The sequence below is a fragment of the Eretmochelys imbricata genome, chromosome 7, assembly GCF_965152235.1.
Source record: "Eretmochelys imbricata isolate rEreImb1 chromosome 7, rEreImb1.hap1, whole genome shotgun sequence".
NCBI classification, from domain to species: Eukaryota; Metazoa; Chordata; order Testudines; family Cheloniidae; genus Eretmochelys; species Eretmochelys imbricata.
In genome coordinates this window covers 75,531,062-75,548,470 of record NC_135578.1, presented here as the reverse complement: position 1 = coordinate 75,548,470, position 17,409 = coordinate 75,531,062, and the positions used below count along the sequence as shown (strand labels likewise).

Genomic DNA, 17,409 nt, shown 5'->3' with positions numbered 1-17,409 from the left:
GGCTTTACAAATCTGTGAACATAAGAAAGGCCATACTAGGTCAGACCAAAGTTCCATCTAGCCCAGTATCCTGTCTTCTGACAGTCGCCAATTCCAGGTGCCCCAAAGGGAATGAACAGAACAGGTAATCATCAAGTGATCCATTCCTTGTCTTCCATTCCCAGGTTCTGGCAAACAGAGGCTAGGGACACCATCCCTGCCCATCCTGGCTAATAGCTGTTAATGGACCTATCCTCCATGAATGTATCTAATTCTTTTTTTAGCCCTGTTATAGTCTTGGCCTTCACAACATCCTCTGGCAAGGAGTTCCACAGGTTGACTGTGCGTTGTGTGAAAAAATACTTCCTTTTGTTTGTTTTAAACCTGCTACCTATTAATTTCATTTGGTGACTTCTCATTCTTGTGTTATGAGAAGGAATAAATAACACTTCCTTATTTACTTTCTCCACACCAATCATAATTTTACAGACCTTTATTATATCCCCCCTTAGTTGTCTCTTTTCCAAGCTGAAAAGTCCCAGTCTTATTAATCTCTCCTCATATGGCAGCCATTCCATACCCTTAATTATTTTTGTTGCCCTTTTCTGAACCTTTTCCAATTCCAATGTCTTTTTTTTTTTTTAAGCTGGGGCGACCACATCTGCACATAGTATTCAAGATTTGGGCGCACCATGGATTTATAGAGAGGCAATATGATATTTTCTGTCTTATTATCTATCCCTTTCTTAATGATTCCCAACATTCTGTTTGCTTTTTTGACTGCCACTGCACATTGAGTGGATGTTTTCAGAAAACTATCCCCAATGACTCCAAGATCTCTTTCTTGCGTGGTAACAGCTAATTTAGACCCTGTCATTTTGTATCTATAGTTGGGATTATGTTTTCCAATGTACATTACTGTGTTGTATTTTTGTAATAAACTGTATATTAAAGAGACAGGAAATAAGTGACGGTTAATATTCCATTGTTAATGTTCCCTATAGCATTCTCTTTTTTCAGCATTCTAAACAACTGAATTTGATCTCTTTGGCAATAAGGAATAGAAGGCCCCAATGCTGGAAATGGAAGGGAAAAATCCTAGTTGGTACAGAGAGGCTGAATGGCTTAACAGGTCTTTTCTAGCTCTCATTTCTATGATGGTTGTGCTGTATGTTAGTCACATCCTATTATTTTTCTTATTCCCACTCTTGACTTTGGTTCACTTGTTTTTCTCATGCACCTATTACATTGTCTTTTAGGTTGTAAGATTGCTTAGGCAGGGACTGTCATTTACTTCATGTTTGTACAGTGCCTACCACAATGAATATGTCTACATTGCAGCCTGAGTAGCCACCCATGCCACAATGTCCACCCTGGCAGGGTCACAACTAATATACTTTATAAGCAAAGTCTGTATCAGTTTAGGGTTTTTTTTCCCTACAATATCAAAAGTCTCCAATATTAGAAATAAAAGGTAAAAAGCTAAACAAGCCAAAACCCACACCAAGCATGTTCCCAGCATGCCTTTCATCTTATTACCTAGCAACTCTAATGCACTGTATATTGTAGCCATAATTTAAGATCAATGAATAAACTAACAAACTAGCTGATGATAGTTATGTGTGAGCTTGGATCTATTCTGAAACTGCTTCTCGTAGTTTACCTGGGTATTAAGAACGTATAAAACTTGACATCTGATGATAGACAAGTATTTTTCTATTCTCCCCAGGTGCTTTGAATTTAAGTGTCAAAAACTGAAAATGTGCCTTTGATAGTCTGAGACTGATTCCATGCACCCTTTTCTATTTGCAACTGCAATATTGGTCATTAAGGCAACCATTTGTGTATATCCAGCAGCAAAGGTTCCCATAACAGCACAGTCCTCTAAGGTCCAATATTAAATTGTTATGCAGTTCTTTAACACAGACACCCCACCCCTTTGAAAATTAAAATACAAGATCACATTCGAACTCTAGGCACTGCTTAAGTAGGAGCCTTCTGGTCAATGATATTCTGTTATTCAGGGGACTGGACTAGATGATCTCTCGAGGTCCCTTCCAGTTCTGTGATTACATTTCCACAAACTGAATGGGTCCAACTTTCCTCCTTATTTAACATATCAGTCAGTTTCATAAAGCATTAAGGTACAGCAGGGCATGTCACAGCAATTATTGCCCTTCTCCCAGCCTGCTAGAGAGCCTAAGTCCAAAGCTCACTGAAGTTAATAGGACAACAACCACTGGCTTAACGGGCCTTTGGATCTGGTATCTTAGAACATTGTTAGTGTGGCAGAGATGCCATCCCAGCACACATCCTTCAGGGCAAGGCACAGCACTGCAGCAGCTCTGCCTCAGGTTCTCCAGACTCTTCCCTCGGGTTCCCCAGAAACCTCAGCACACTTCATCTGCAGATACAGCTTAGTCCTCCAGCCAAGGCACTGAGAAAGTCCAACCCCCATCCAGAGCTGCAGACCCCCCATATCAAAGGCCAACATTAAAACAAACCAGAAGAACTTTCCACCCCACTACACCCAGCTTTCATGCCACCTACCTTTCAGGTGGACACCAGCTGCAGCAGCTTGCCCTAACACACCCCCATAGGTACCTGGTAACATATCATATCAATAGCCTATCAGGCCTACCTTCCCACAGGGAGGCTATGACAGCCCACAATCTTCACTCAGCCCCTGGTCACAGCCAGGCTTCTCACACATGCTCCCCTTCCTAGCCAGCCTCTAACTGCTCCTTCCAGGCCTGACACCTAGCACAAGTGCAGCAGGGTGGGGCTGACTGGGTGACTGCAGCTTGTCAGCCCCTTCCTGGCCAGTTTGGGTTCATACATCCCACCACGCTATGGACAGTTTTCTGTTGTGCTCTATTCCTTATTGGAATTGTGGGCCAGATTATTTAGTCTGCTAAATTCATTTTGTACTATGTAAACCTCACAAAGTGAATTTAAACTGGCCAGTGATTCCCCCTGGGAACTCCCTTGTTCAAGAGGAATCACTCCCCCCGGTGTAGCCTCCATGCTCCCCAAAGTGGAAGCTAAACCCTTGCTGCTTTAACTACTAGCAGGGCTGGGGATCAGGGAGCCTCATTTGGCTCCCTGCACCTGGCCAATACAGCCATTATTTTCTGTTTCTTCATTATTTTTAAGAAAAAAATAAAATAAAATCTTATCAGTGCATGACATATTTAACAACATGAACCATTATATGAGTGTAACCATTAGTTGTATGTGGTGCAGTTGTAGCTGTGTCGCTCCCAGGATATTAGAGAGACAAGGTTTGGGAGGAAATATCTTTTACTGGACCAACTTCTGTCAGTGAAAAGGAGCTCTTTTTCAGGTCTGGGAACCATTAGTGATAGTTACACAAATTTTCAAATACTTACCCTGTTCTTTCTCCATTCAGTGTTCCAGACCTATGATTTTAATAATATTTATTACTGATTTTATTGAACAACGGTTGCTTTAAAATGTAGCTAATTTAATTCATTTGCAAATGAGTTTTCACAGTAATCTCGCGTATCATTCTTCAATATTCTTTGCGGTGTGGGGTTGTTGGTCCAATTCAGTGTTCCTCCATGGGTGGAATGGTCATAAAAGTCAATTGGAGTGTGTGGGGTTGTAAGGCATTGAAATATTATTGCAACCTAAAGCAAAGAAAATCTCGCTCCCCCTCGCTCCCTGCATAGCCTCACCTGTTAAGGACAAATCTCTCAAAACACACACGCATACACACACACACTCTATTTGTGATGAAAAATGCTGTTAAAAAAAATCAACAGAACTAGAAACAGAGCCTGCAATATCTACACATTGTAATCTGATGAATAGGGCCCTACCAAATTCATGGTCCATTTTGGTCAATTTCATGGTCAGAGGATTTAAGGACAAATATTCTCTGTCAATCTCTCAAAACACACACACATTACACAGACTTATTATCATCATTGATACATTTTTTATTCTTACTTCTATAGTAAATAAAAGGAGGTTGTGGGAATGTTTGGCTTCAGATAAGGGGTTTCCAATCTGAAAAGTTTGAGAAATGCTGCTCTGATTCCATCCCTTGTGATTTTTAATGAGCAGTCGGAGGTGATCATGGTCCGCTTACCCCCTGAAAGATATTAGCTCTCCTGTGCAGACACGCTTCATCTTGTTGTCTATGGTAGAGCAGCCATGTTTGTTCATTTTACACTCGCAGATAGGCCACACATTTTTATTCACAGACCTCCTAGAATTCTTATTAGCCTCTGTATCAAAACGGCCTTCGGTGGGACACTACTGAGAGTATTAATTCAGGACAAATTGCTTAAAGCAGGGCAGTCACAGCCCAAGGCTGGGGATCCTTCACTACTATGGCACACCAAACCAGCCAAACAGAGAGGACTTCAGTTTTACCCCACTGTTTACCAGAGGTCATACAAGCAATTCCCTCAGACACTCCAGTTTCCCAGTATCACCACCAGCGCCACTCCTTATGGGGATGAATGGTTATGAAAACCAATAGCCCAGTAAAAGAAAAAAGGTTCTCCCGATCCCAAAGGACCAAGTCCCAGACCCCGGTCAATATACAAATTAGATCTTACCCACAAATCATGCTGTTGCCAATCCTTTAGAATCTAAATTGTAAAGGTTTATTCACCAAAAGAAAGAAATATAGATGAGAGTTAAAATTGGTTAAATGGAATCAGATACATACAACAATTGCAAAATTCTTAGTTCAGGCTTGTTTCAGGCTTGATGGGATTACTGATGATTTAAACCAGTCAAGTCTCTGGAGTACAAACATCCCAGCTTGGATGGGTTGTTCAGGGCTTCAGTTTTAAGCACAGTTCCTCCAGAGGTCAAAAGCAGGACTGGAGACAAAATGGAGGGGTTTCCAGGGCCTTTTATATCCTCTGCCATGTGGAAGGACCCCTTTGTTCTTACTGTGGAAAATTACAGCAGGAAGATGGAGTTTGGAGTCACATGGGCAAGTCACATGTCCATGCATGACTCAGTTTGCAGGCGGCAGACATTGCTCACATGCTACCTTGAATATTCCCAGGAAGCCTCCTCAGATGTGGATTGGAGTCTCCCAAGGTTCATTGTCAGTTAAGTGATTCTTGATTGATTCTCAAGAAGGACTATTCTGAGTAAGCGCTTCACTGATGCGACTTAGAATCAAACACATTGAGATACAGATATAGAATCAAACACATTGAGAATAGCCAATATTCATAACTTCAAACACAAAAATGATACACACATACAGACAGCATAATTATAACCAGCAAATTACAACCAAACACAAAAATGATACACACATACAGACAGCATAATTATAACCAGCAAATTACAACCTTTTCAGAGACACCTGACTTGACCGCCTTTGTACAAGTTTGGCACAACTATAGGACCTTGGTTGCAACAATGATCTATATGGTCACAGTTCATGTCAATAACGTCACAACCGCGTTTAAAAAAAAAATCTTTTCTGCCTGTGGAATAAGCAAATCAACAAGAACTGACCCACACCATCTTTATTATGTGGTGAAAGTTTTCCATACCATTAAGTGCCATTGTTGCTCTTTGTACTTGTTCAATACTGTATTAATTCCCTCGTGTATACCAGCCAGAGCAAGGCCACTGAAATGGCATTTCACTGTGTTATGTTACATCTGACCTAATGCTGTGGTGAGAATCTGGGAAGGATGCCCTGTCCAAACCGCTGCTGCCTCTAGACAGTCCAGCTGTGGATTTTGCAGTCTGCGAGTGCAGTTCCCTGTAATTTCCATTTCAGTGATATATGTTAACCTGTGCTTGGTGTGTCGCCTTGCTGTGGATTTGCGCTGTCCTCTCACTTGGGACCTGGTGCTGGCCCTGTGCAGCTTGCCCAACTCCGGCTGAGACAAATGCATGCACTTCACACTGGTGCTGTCAATATCGGCGTTTATATCATATCAGTGTGAATGGAATATCACATGGGGCTGGGGGTTGGGGACCCACTGACTGCCGTGGCATGATGTTACCTTGCTGACTATGAGTACTGACTACTATCCCGGAGTAGGCTTGGCAGGATTCAATTTAAATTGATAGATGTTGGTAAAGATCAGTTTCAGCTGCGCACTGAAATACATGAAACAAAGTATCCATCGGTAACAGTGGGTGCCAGTGCAGCTCCCCCCTGCAACTTGCACCTGCAGGGATCAGGTGTCACTGGCCCTGTAGCAGCACAGGGAGCCCTCTCCACCGCTGCTGGCACGGACCTGCTCTCTCCCTCTCCAGCTGGGAGTGAGGAAGCTGTCCCCGGGCAGGGTCTGGCCTTCCCCACAGCCAGGGGCTCATCCGCCTCACGGCCCTGACCAAAGATCTCTGATCTGCCCTGCCAGGACTGCAGCCTCCCCCACATCTTATGCTTGGGGGTGTCTTGGGCTCCTTGGCCATGCAGGGAGCCCCCTAGAGGCCCTCTGTCAGTACTGCCCTAACCCAACTCCCCCTTAATTTCCTGCAGCTGTAAAAATTAAAACCACTGTAAATAATAATAAAAAACCCCTTAGAAACAAAAATCAATATTAACTGTCAAAATTAGAAAAAAATAAAAATCACATCCTTCCAAGTCTGCCCATGAGGCTAAGCTCTTTCATGAGACTAAGTGTAAACCTGATGCTTATGAAGTTCTTCTGCTTAAAGAAATGGTTTTGCCAGGGCTGACTGTGATGAGTCGGAAGGAAAACTTACATCTTTAATATGCTCAAGGAGCTCATTTACGCAGCTAGGTGTTGCCAGCAAGAAATATATTAAATCTGAATGAAAGCTTTAATTTGGTCCCTTTGTAGGCACTGAACTCTAGAACATGACCATTTAATCAGATTATTGCTATTTGTTCTCACCACCCATTGCTGAATTGTAACCTATGCCCCTTTATTTTGCTGTTTCAATCTCCCATTGTTTGCTTTGTCACCTTCAGGGTTCAAGTGGTGATTGTCAGAGCCAAGTGCTCATGGGAAAAGCTGAAAGCCATTTTGGGAGTCTTTGCTGAAATTCATGTAAAGCCCGTATCTCAGTATTACCCAACCTCTCTGATCATCTGCAGCTCAACCACAGCCCTCCATCTTCATAGTGGCGTCCTTGTAACAGAGAATACGCAGCAAGCCATTCTGGGAAGGGATATTATTGATTCAGGCTTGGATATTCCACCATCCTCAGGATCCAGGTTGTGGCAGCTGGCAACATATGGGAAAAGCCCACCACAGGACACTTTGAAAACCCTTTTGGCATAGCAAAGCCATGGAGGGCTTAGCTTAAATAATTTGAGAGGACAAAATACACACAGGCCTGCGTAGCTTCCTCAAGGCCACACAGGGCGAACTTGAAACCTCCATGCCTTGTTTCAGTAATTTCCCTACTTGGCACAGGTTAGTAGACTGTTGGGAGATGGAAAACGCTGAATGCAGCTTGAGGTGGGGTGGGCCAAAGTAGTTGAGCTTCTTTTGAAAGAGAGCAAGAGGAGATAGAGCCAAACGGAAGAGGGCATGAGGTCAAGGTTTTCAAAGTCTGCTACTTGCTGCGCTCCATAAAAGGGGAATAGCAGTGAAAAGAATGACCGCGAAGAACATTTGTGCCACATCTAATTTCTATTCCGCTAATGGTTCTATATAGCATCAACGGTGAAATGGAAACGGAATGATTTTTAAGTGCACCTATTGTAAGAGGAGTTTTGTGACATTATTTATGAGCCATATATTGCCATAGGTGCTGGAACTAGGGCTGGTGGGGTTGCGGCAGCACCCGCTGGTTTGAAATCGTTTCCATCCTATACAGAAGTTACAGTTTTGTTCCATGGCTTTTAGCACCCACCTCCCCTTGTAAAAATTGTTCCAGCACCGATGATACTGCCCTGGATCTAGCTTGCAAACACAGAGATCTCAATGGCAGTTTTGTTAGCGTGAGGTCTCCATATTAAGAGTGTGTTACGAACAACTGGATAGATCATCATATTCTCCTCTCCTTAGGTTATTATTGCAACCCTTTTTAGGGCACCCATCTCCATAGCACCTTAGTGTACTTTACAGGCTTAACATAACCCAGATAAAATGAGCAGATAAATTACACACCATTGAGACTTTCAAGAGACAGAGAAAAACCTAGGGGGATTTCAAAGTGTACAGTTGGTGGACAAAAGGCTGAGTCTTGCATCATGTTCTAAACATGGCCAGGTTTGGGTTCAGGCTATTTTTTGGCAGAAGCAAATTTTAGACATGAAGGCCTGCCAGAGAGAATGCTGTGCCTCTAGTTCCTTAGGCAATTACCTGATGAGTTCTTGATGGGCGCAGGTGGGGCTACAGGTCACCGAAGGAGAAGCCTTCCTAGGTATGTCTGCAGTTAAACACGGGTGGCTGGCTCATGCCAGCTGACTCTGGTTGGCTGGTCATGGGCTGCAGGACTGCCAAATTGTGGTGTACATGTTCAGGCTGAGGCTGGAGTCCAGGCACTGGGACCATTCCCACTTGCTGGGTCCCAGAGCTTGGGCTGCTGCCTGAGCCCGATTGTCTGCACCGCAGTCTTGCAGCCCCACAGCCCATGCTCTGTGAGGTCAAGTCAGCTGAGGCAGGTTAGCTGTGGTGTTTAATTGCACTGTAGACTTACCCGTAGGTCTGTGGCCCCTAAAGTTCTGTGTTGCTCAGAATCCCTAGATGTTTCCCTGCACAGTGCTTTAGGAGTGTAGGGCCATGATTCTTCAGCTGATCCCATAGAGGTGCCAGGGACCCTACCCTTCTTGCAGCAGGCAGGGGGGCTGGTATTGGCATTCATATTCAGGAACCACAAGGAAGCTGTTGGGCAAGTGCCTCTTGCCTACTCTTGAGTCTTGTCTTAAACTACATTAATTCTTCAGAGCTGCGACTGTTTCATACTCTGGGCTGTAAGTCAACCTAAGTTATGCTACTTCAGTTATGTAAGTTATGTACCTGAAGTCTATGTAACACAGGTTGACTTACACTGGTGTCTACACCACGCTGTGTCGATGAGAGATGCTCTCCCGCCAACTTCCATTTTGTTTTTCGGCGAACTGGAGTACAGAAGTTGATGGGAGAGCACACTGCCATCGACTTAGTGGGTCTTCGCCAGACCCGCTAAATAGACACCTCTGTACGGATCGCAGCAGCACGGATTTAGCCTTAAGTATAGACATGCCCTATATGTTTTTACAGCACTTAGCACAGTGGGGACCCAGTGCTGACTGGCACCTCTGAGCACTGTTAAAATATTAATAATAATAATTAACAATAAGTTGAAACCTTGATGCTCCAAAAATGTAAAGGAGGTTCTAGCGTGCACAATGTACAGTAAATACATGTGGAGTAGAATTACACACTTATACCTTGCTTTGTGTAATTTTGGAAAAAAAACAAATGAAGCAGATCCGTTTTCTTCAGAAATATCTGGGTCTGTTAACGTTTCACATTACTTCATATATGAAATCCAGATCTGCTCAGAGTCTGTGTTCAAAAATCTCTTCTACAGGTAGATGACACTGAGCATAATTATTTATGAAGTTTTTTTTTCTAGGGGGATTTTTTTGTTAAAAATATTCCTCATACTTTGCCTTTTCCAAAATTTAAAACAGAATCAGAGACAATAAAAACACCTGTGCTTGTCAGGCTTTACTACAGACATACTACTTCATGCTACTCAACAGGAAAATCTCATTTTAAAAAAAGCAACACATTCTTCGAAATTGGCTGTGCTGGGGCTGGACGGAAGGAAGGAAAGAATTAGCCTATCACATTGAGTTGCCTGCGTAGGATTGTGGGTGTGTGGGCACAGTGGTAAGGGCAATCAGAACATGAACTTGTGGGGAACTGATCTTCATGCAGTTCTGCACAGTGCTGGTGTTTGCCAGGGCCAGAAATTATGGGGTGGGGATTCGTGTATCCCATTGTAAAAGTAAAATAATACATGCAGTGAGATGTGTGCGTGTGGGGGGGTCAGCATGTGCGAATCTCTCTCTGGGGAGGAGGAAGGATTAGTGATAATGTTCTCAGCCCTCCCTGTCTTGCTGCAAGAAGTATTTTATTTCTGAAGCTCCAAAGATGATGCACCCTTATCTATTCAGTGTATGTGTATGCATAGAATACATAAACCCAAACAGGAATAGCAACGGACCTGAACTAGAACAGTTTGGATCAGAACCATCTTCCTTCTCCTTGAGCTTTCCTACTCAGGTCTTTCTCTATATGGGCAGAACCAGCAAACTGTATTCAAACATCCTCAACTTTGGGGAAATTCAGGTGCAATTCCCGGTCCAAACGTTATGAGTCAGGTCCATCTCTACACAAGAATAACTTCTCCACAGGAATGAATGCAAAGCAAATATGCCGGTAATTGTGACACGGTTGTTTGAGGAGCTGCTGTAGTTACAGTTGACCGGAATGTGAAGCAGCAGCAGCAGCTGGACACTCGATCCACCACTTTTCTCACTCTTGCCCCTTTGTGCGTGAGAGACGCTTTGCAACAATACACATGCATTGTCCATTTGCCTCCACAAGCAAACCTCTGAGCTGGCAGGGATAGGTCAATCTTCTCAGAGTAGTCATCCTGGTGGTATCGCTCAGTTCCTCATTGACAGTGACTGAGGTATGCAAAGTGAAAAAACAATGTTGGATTTTAAAGTAACAGTTCAATACTCCTTGAAAGGTATTTCACAATGTGAATTTGATTTCAGGTCCATTTTAGTTCATTCCACTCCAGACTGATTTCTTGCATGTCACAGGGTGAATCCATTGTTTCCAAGTTTCTCTATTTGTTTTAGTCTTGTTTTTGCTGTCAATGTGAGACAATTGAGAGAGAAGCTTATATTGGAAAAAAGATGCCAGAGTGAGCCTAATTTTCTAGACAGTGGAAAAGATTCTTTCCCCATAAATCTTGCAGCTTTAATAATTGTGTGTTATGCCCCAATACATTTTGAACCGCACAGAGCACTGGTGTTTATTGTGCATGTTTTTCATTTTTCTCCTTATTTATCTACCAGAAAACATTTATTGAAAAGCCCTCAACATTTTTTCCTGGTTTTCACAACTTTACTGTGATACCTGACTGGGATCCCAGAAGGTCCAGTTAGATAAACATCAAACAGGTAGGGAGTCCCTGCTTCCAATCCCTTGATGGTCTGTGTGGTGACTGCTCGTTGTAGATTTATATCATAGAAATATTTGCACAGCACTTTCTCAGACTTGTGTCTGGATTTGGGCCCTGAGCACCTGTCTGCACTCCTCAGCTCCATCCAAACTTGATCCTCTTTGATCCTTTTCTTGTACACACAGTACTTGCTCTGCTCTTGTGTTCCTAGCCAGGCAATGGTGACTGAATTGCAGGTCCTCAGTTTGCTGAAGGACTTGATTTTTAAGCTTTCTGGAAGAAGTGGGAAGAAAGGCTTATGAAAGTGAGAGGATACTTGAACTTTCACAGAAGAATTAATATGGTCCATGGACCTTAGCTGCACCAAATACGTGTCCAGCAGCTTTCCCTTCAGTGAGAAATGTCTGAAGCCTGCAATGTTTTCTGAGGCCAGTACTTTACCATTCCTTGCTATCTGAACCCATACTTGGCCACTACAAGATTGAAATGTGAACTGGATCTTCTTCTGTTTAGCTTGATACTGCAAGCTGTAGAATTTCTGCTTTTTCCCATCCAGGATTAAATGAATTACCTTCCCATCCTTCAGCTCAATAACTTTAGGCTCAGGTTCCTCAAGAGTTCTTGCAAATGTTCCAGTGTAGGCAGCACTTGCATTAGTGAGGAGGTTGACTACAAAAACATCAAAGTAATATTGAGTGCTGGGTCTAAGGTTGGGCACTGTATAAGTATTCTTAGTGCCCATGCATATCTGTCTCACTTCCCCATTACTAACCCTGTTGATGATACTTAATTCACTATTGGACAATATCATCACCTGTTGATGGTCTAGAAGATATGGAAAGAGAGAAAGAGCTAGCGCTGGTGGCGATTTCATACCGGAAGATCTGATAGCTGTCTCAGCTGCACATAAACTCTTGTAGTTGTGTTTTTCATTGACTAGAAGACAATACTGGATGTTTTCTTTGTGCTGCCAGACTGATGGGCTGTGTTTCCAAGCTAGAGTCACAGTTGCATGGCCAATACCAATAACATCTATGCGTGGATCCATTGGGAGTTCTGGATACAGATGCCCAGATGTTGTGTCAGTTGTTAAGTATACAGTAATGTGTGTGTCTCGTTCAGTTGATAGGAACTCCAGCATATAGAAGGCAGAATAGGAAGACATACCCATATAAGTCTCCACAGAATTTCCTTTATAGTTAAATATCATGGACACCAACTTCAGAATCTTCTGAGATTTTGTGGCTTCAAGAGTGTCATAATCACCTGCACATGAAAAGCAGACTCATCAAAAGCAGACCCAATTGTTTTTCTTTTCATATGCCACAACAATTCATCACTTAGCATCTCAGTTTTATTATTCATATGCCAGAGAAATTCCTCTTGCTTCTAGCATTTTATGCTTTAGAGGCTATTCTTTTAATATTGCAAGAGAGAATTAATTTTTTCAAACAGACTATAATTAAACTCCCAATTGCAAATATTTTGACCTATGTAGTACCGGATGTCATTGTAATATTCCACTTTGTCAGTGTTTCTTCCTGTACTTTACTTTAGGACACAGGCATTTTGTGCAGAACGAGTTTCCTTTAGTCTGATTTTGTGCCTTTCCCTGCCTTGTATGAACAAAAAAAGCCAGAGGCTTTGAAGGAATGCCCACTGAGCTAACTAGTCAAGTGCATCTCCTTGCTAATTAACATCTTATTTCTGGCAGCATCTAGCTTTTTTAATAATTAAAAAAATGTCATTTTTTTAAACCTATGAAATGATTCTGGAAATTATAAAAGATAATTAAGTTTTCTTTTAGCTTGAGGGAAACATCGCTCTAGATTATTCTATGCCTATTGCCCTTGTACATGGTATTCCCAGGGAACTAGAATCTGGGTCAGATTCTTCCGGGGTGAAAGTAAGTCTAGGGACTTACCGGTACGGGGCTGGGCAGGGGCCGGCTCTGGCCCCTGGAAGGGGCGGGGCCTTGGGCGGAAGGGGCGGGGCTGGGGGAGGTCAGAGGCAGCCCCGGCCCACCCTGTACCAGCAAGGGCCTCCTTCCCCTTCCCCGAGGTAACAGCGGCAGCCGGGGGCTCTGGCAGCACTTTAAAGGGCCCAGGGCGGTAGCAGCGGTTGGAGCCCTGGGCCCTTTAAATCATCCCCGGAGCCTGCCGGAGCCCTGGGGAAGCGGTGGCGGGGCTCCGGGGATGATTTAAAGGGCCAAGGGCTCGGCCGCTGCTACCGCCCCGGGGCCTTTAAATCGCTGTCCCAGCCCTGCCGCCACTACCCCAGCGGTCCAGCAGTGGGGCTCTGGCAACAATTTAAAGGGCCGGGGGCTCCAGCTGCTGCTAGGAGCCCCAGACCCTTTAAATTGCGCCTGGGGAAGCCGATCCACCCTGGTACCAGCTTACTTTCACCTCTGGATTCTTCCCTCTGTTGCACATTGTCATGAAGAGCAGAAAAGAGGAAATACCAGCCCAAGAGGTCTGAGACACAAAGAAGAGTGTGATACAGCTCCGTCAAGTGCACTTCCCTCCGTCCCTAGTGATCTTATGGAATACTCTCCATATGAACATTGTGTAGTTAGAAGAAAGAACAGGAGTACTTGTGGCACCTTAGAGACTAACCAATTTATTTGAGCATGAGCTTGAAGTGAAGTGAGCTGTAGCTCACGAAAGCTCATGCTCAAATAAATTGGTTAGTCTCTAAGGTGCCACAAGTACTCCTGTTCTTTTTGCGAATACAGACTAACACGGCTGTTACTCTGAAACCTGTCATTGTGTAGTTAGGGTCCCTTGGGTTTTGGGGAGGGTTCTAGTTGTTAATAGTGGAAGTGGGGAGTAGCCACTCTATTTTCCATGCTCCCCTGGCAGCCTGACAGATATCCAGGTGAGATTCCAGGTTAACAAAGCTCATTGCACTGTTAACTCCTAACCTCAGCTGCTCTTACGCTTCCGAAAGAATACGAGCACATGGCTATGGTGGAGGGAACAAGGGCCAGCACCCTTGTCTCTGGCCATAAACTTGTCCTTGCATTACACTACCCTGAGAAGAGAATATGTCAGAAACTGAATTTTATCTTGCAGGACTCTATTGAAGTCAATGGCAAAAAAAAACATTTATTCCAATAGGGCCAGGATTTCACCCATGGAGTTTTGGGTCATATTTTTCCAAACCCACAGGTAAGTCCACAGGAAGGGAGATTTGGACCTATAACTTCAAGTTTGCCCAGGCCATTTTTGTTGGTGGTGAGATTTCCTAGGTTGCTGGCACTTCTTATGAATGGGCTACTTTCTGTCCTGCACTGATCAGACAGATTTCAGGTTTCTTCCATTTAGCTCTTACCACGTGCTGCTTTTCCAAGGAAATTTGTTGATGCCTTATGTACCAGTATACTCCATTCAATGGGAACATCACAGGGTGTCACTGTTACTGTGAAAGGAGCAGGGGCTCTGTCTTCCTCCAGAATGAAACAGTACCTGAAAATGTGGATAAAAATGTACTGAAGGCATTAAGAAACGGTCATACTGCAGAATCCCAGCAGATAACGTAATTAGTCATTCAGATTGAAGATCTAAAAACTACATTCCACTGTAGGTAATAACAATTCAACTATTAGGTACATTAAAGCAATAGCCTAGAGAGAGCTCTAAATTTTCTTATGTAAAAAGAATACATACTGTGTTTCTTTCTACTCCACATAGGTTTTCTTGAATATTGTCCATTTATTACTGGGTAGATGTATTCCACAATACTGACTTTTTAGACTCTATAGGACAAGTAAATACTATGGTATAATAGAATTAGGAAAGTGACTTCTATTAGAGCTCCCTTCCCAGGCTAACACTGGGGAAATAAGCATGTGTTTTACCAAAATCTGATACCCAGGTTTCTTGCTTAGAGCAACCAACAATGGGTTCTGTAAGAATAATATAGTATGTGAGCATCACTCTGTCTTCCAAAGGTCTGAGATTAAGAGGATCCATTTCATACCTAGTCCTACTTGTTCTTGATTGGCGGTGTGAGGATGCTACTCCTCAACTCTCCATCCCATCACGCCACTAGTCTCTCTAGTTGCAATGAGTCTATTCTGCTCATGTGGAGGCTTATACACAGCTTGAAGACATCCATGAGAGCTACTCAATACAACATTTATATGGGCCATGAATGCCCCCCCATGCATATGGAAAGTAGCTCCTACTCAATGCCGCAAAATTGATGATTATACAGAGATTCAATTTCTTAACTCTTCCCTTCTGCCTAATGAGTCTTTGCTTATTGGTGGAAGTGCACTTGAGTAGCACCACAAATGTACTTGCCACTCTGCTAGCATACTGAATCCTCCCTGGAATCATTAACCTAATCTAACAAGAGTTCAGTTTCACATATTTACTTTGAAAATTTGGCCCACTGTATCACTGGTACAAAGCGACATCGGTTCCTGACTGATTCCAGTAAAGCCTGATCTCCAGCTTTGCTACTTTGCTCTTTGGCTGCTCAGTCTCTCAGTGGACTGAGTATGGCCAAAAAGACAGATGTACTCTATTAGATTACAGTACAATAAAATATAAGTAATTCTAGTTTTGTACTCATTGGTGAGATGTTATGGACACATAAGGTCACCTCAGAGAGTTTTTATATGTTTTCGGGTTATTGCTACTGGGCCAGAATTAAAGTTGTTTGGGTGACCACTGAGTATTTCCATATTTTTCAAATGTTTTGGCTTCTTTTAATTTAAACCTGGGCTCTGAATTTTCTGGTTTTATGTTTGGTCTTTGGAAAACTATAAGGTTCTTGTGAGCCTTTCAGTGCTTATAATTAAGTGCGTACTTCAAGCCTTTATTCTAGATGAACCAAGTTTAAAAAAATTAATCTGGAAATTAATATGTTCCTGTTAAACTACATGCTATAAACCCCTCTTTCTCTTAGATTTCAATTTCTATGTCCCTTTAACAAGGAGAATTCTTCAGTTCATTCTTGTAGTCATCATTTCGTTATATAACCACATGTGCAATGTCCTGTTTTCTTCCTTCACAGTGCCCATCAGGACTGAGCCATCTGGCTCACCCTCTGCTCTTTAACTATTCTGCAGGAATATATATCAGATCTATTGACACTAATAATGTTGGTTAGTGTCCAAATTGTATTTTGGATTAATCTTGGTAAAGGGCATCTCTTCCCAGATATCTGAGGTAGGCGTAAGGTACCAGACACTTTAATACACACACATACAGATTTGACTACATGCAAAATTCACAGGCATTTTGGGAAGTCCAGGTTAACCTTCAATGGAATTTCCATATTAAAAATTCTTTGGATCTATGCAAGCTTTAGTACTGCTCACCAAATACACAACTAAGCATGCAGTATATCTGAAAGCTGATTTTCAGTTTTAAAGTATACCCTTATTGTAATGATTTGGGTCGTTAATTTATTGAGGAAAAATATTTGCAGTTGACTTTGGGCTGAGGCTTTGGTGCTCCTACAGTTTTGTTGGTCAACTGATTAAGATATCACCTGGATATGCAGCAATAGTTATTCACTTTTGGAGCCTAATGTAAACTCAGCAGTAATTGCATCAATTAAGAGGTCTGCCAGATAGCCAAATAGGGAAAAATCTTACAATGAATATACGTAGCCGAAATCTACCTTAAAAAGTCACTCCAGATTCTAGTTAAGTTTTTCAACTAAGAAGGCAAAAAAAGAAAGAGAAGGCTGGAGGGAGATATTGGAAGAGACTTTCAAGAGACAGCAATATTGCATTGCTTGGCTCAGGGTACTAAAGGCAGCACTGCCAGGGCATTGCAGGTAGGGAGTGTACAGCAATTATCTCCTTGATATTAGTAGTAGCAAGTCTGCATGTGCCAGAGGGCAGGAAATGAAAGAACATATACGAATTTGTATTGAATGATTTGCTCCTACCTTTTAGGTATATCCTTCAACAGGTGGACTGTGGTTTCCTTACCATCTGCAAGAATCAGGGAATGATTACAGTTGAAGAGATCACTCTTGAAGCTGTGTTGGGAACTGGTGGGCACCTTTACAGAATGACACAAACACATGGCCACGAGAAGATGGAAAGGCAGGTAAATCCAGAATCTGAACATCTTCAGCACTACAAGATGGGGTAATAAAAGGTTATAGAGGTTGTTACCATTGGGGAAAACAAAACAAAATCAAAACAAAACTCTCTTTTTGTGTACCTCTTGTTGTGCTTTGCCAATAATCATTATTGTCACAAATGGTAAAAAATCAGGGTACTGCAGAATGCTGCTAATCTGCACTTTGCTAACTCATTTATATTCACAGAGAAATGTT

At 42.7% G+C, this 17,409-nt stretch overlaps 1 protein-coding gene across 1 annotated transcript; it reads right to left on the bottom strand.

Moving 5' to 3' along the window:
* Positions 1–11,017: 11,017 nt before the first annotated feature.
* On the bottom strand, positions 11,018–17,153 carry LOC144268188 (protein NDNF-like). Its single transcript, XM_077822841.1, has 3 exons — positions 17,014–17,153; positions 14,437–14,570; positions 11,018–12,369 (listed from the first exon to the last, which is right to left on the bottom strand). The coding sequence occupies exons 1-3, from the start codon at positions 17,151–17,153 to the stop codon at positions 11,018–11,020; spliced, it is 1,626 nt and encodes a 541-aa protein (XP_077678967.1).
* Between the last annotated feature and the right edge of the window lie 256 nt (positions 17,154–17,409).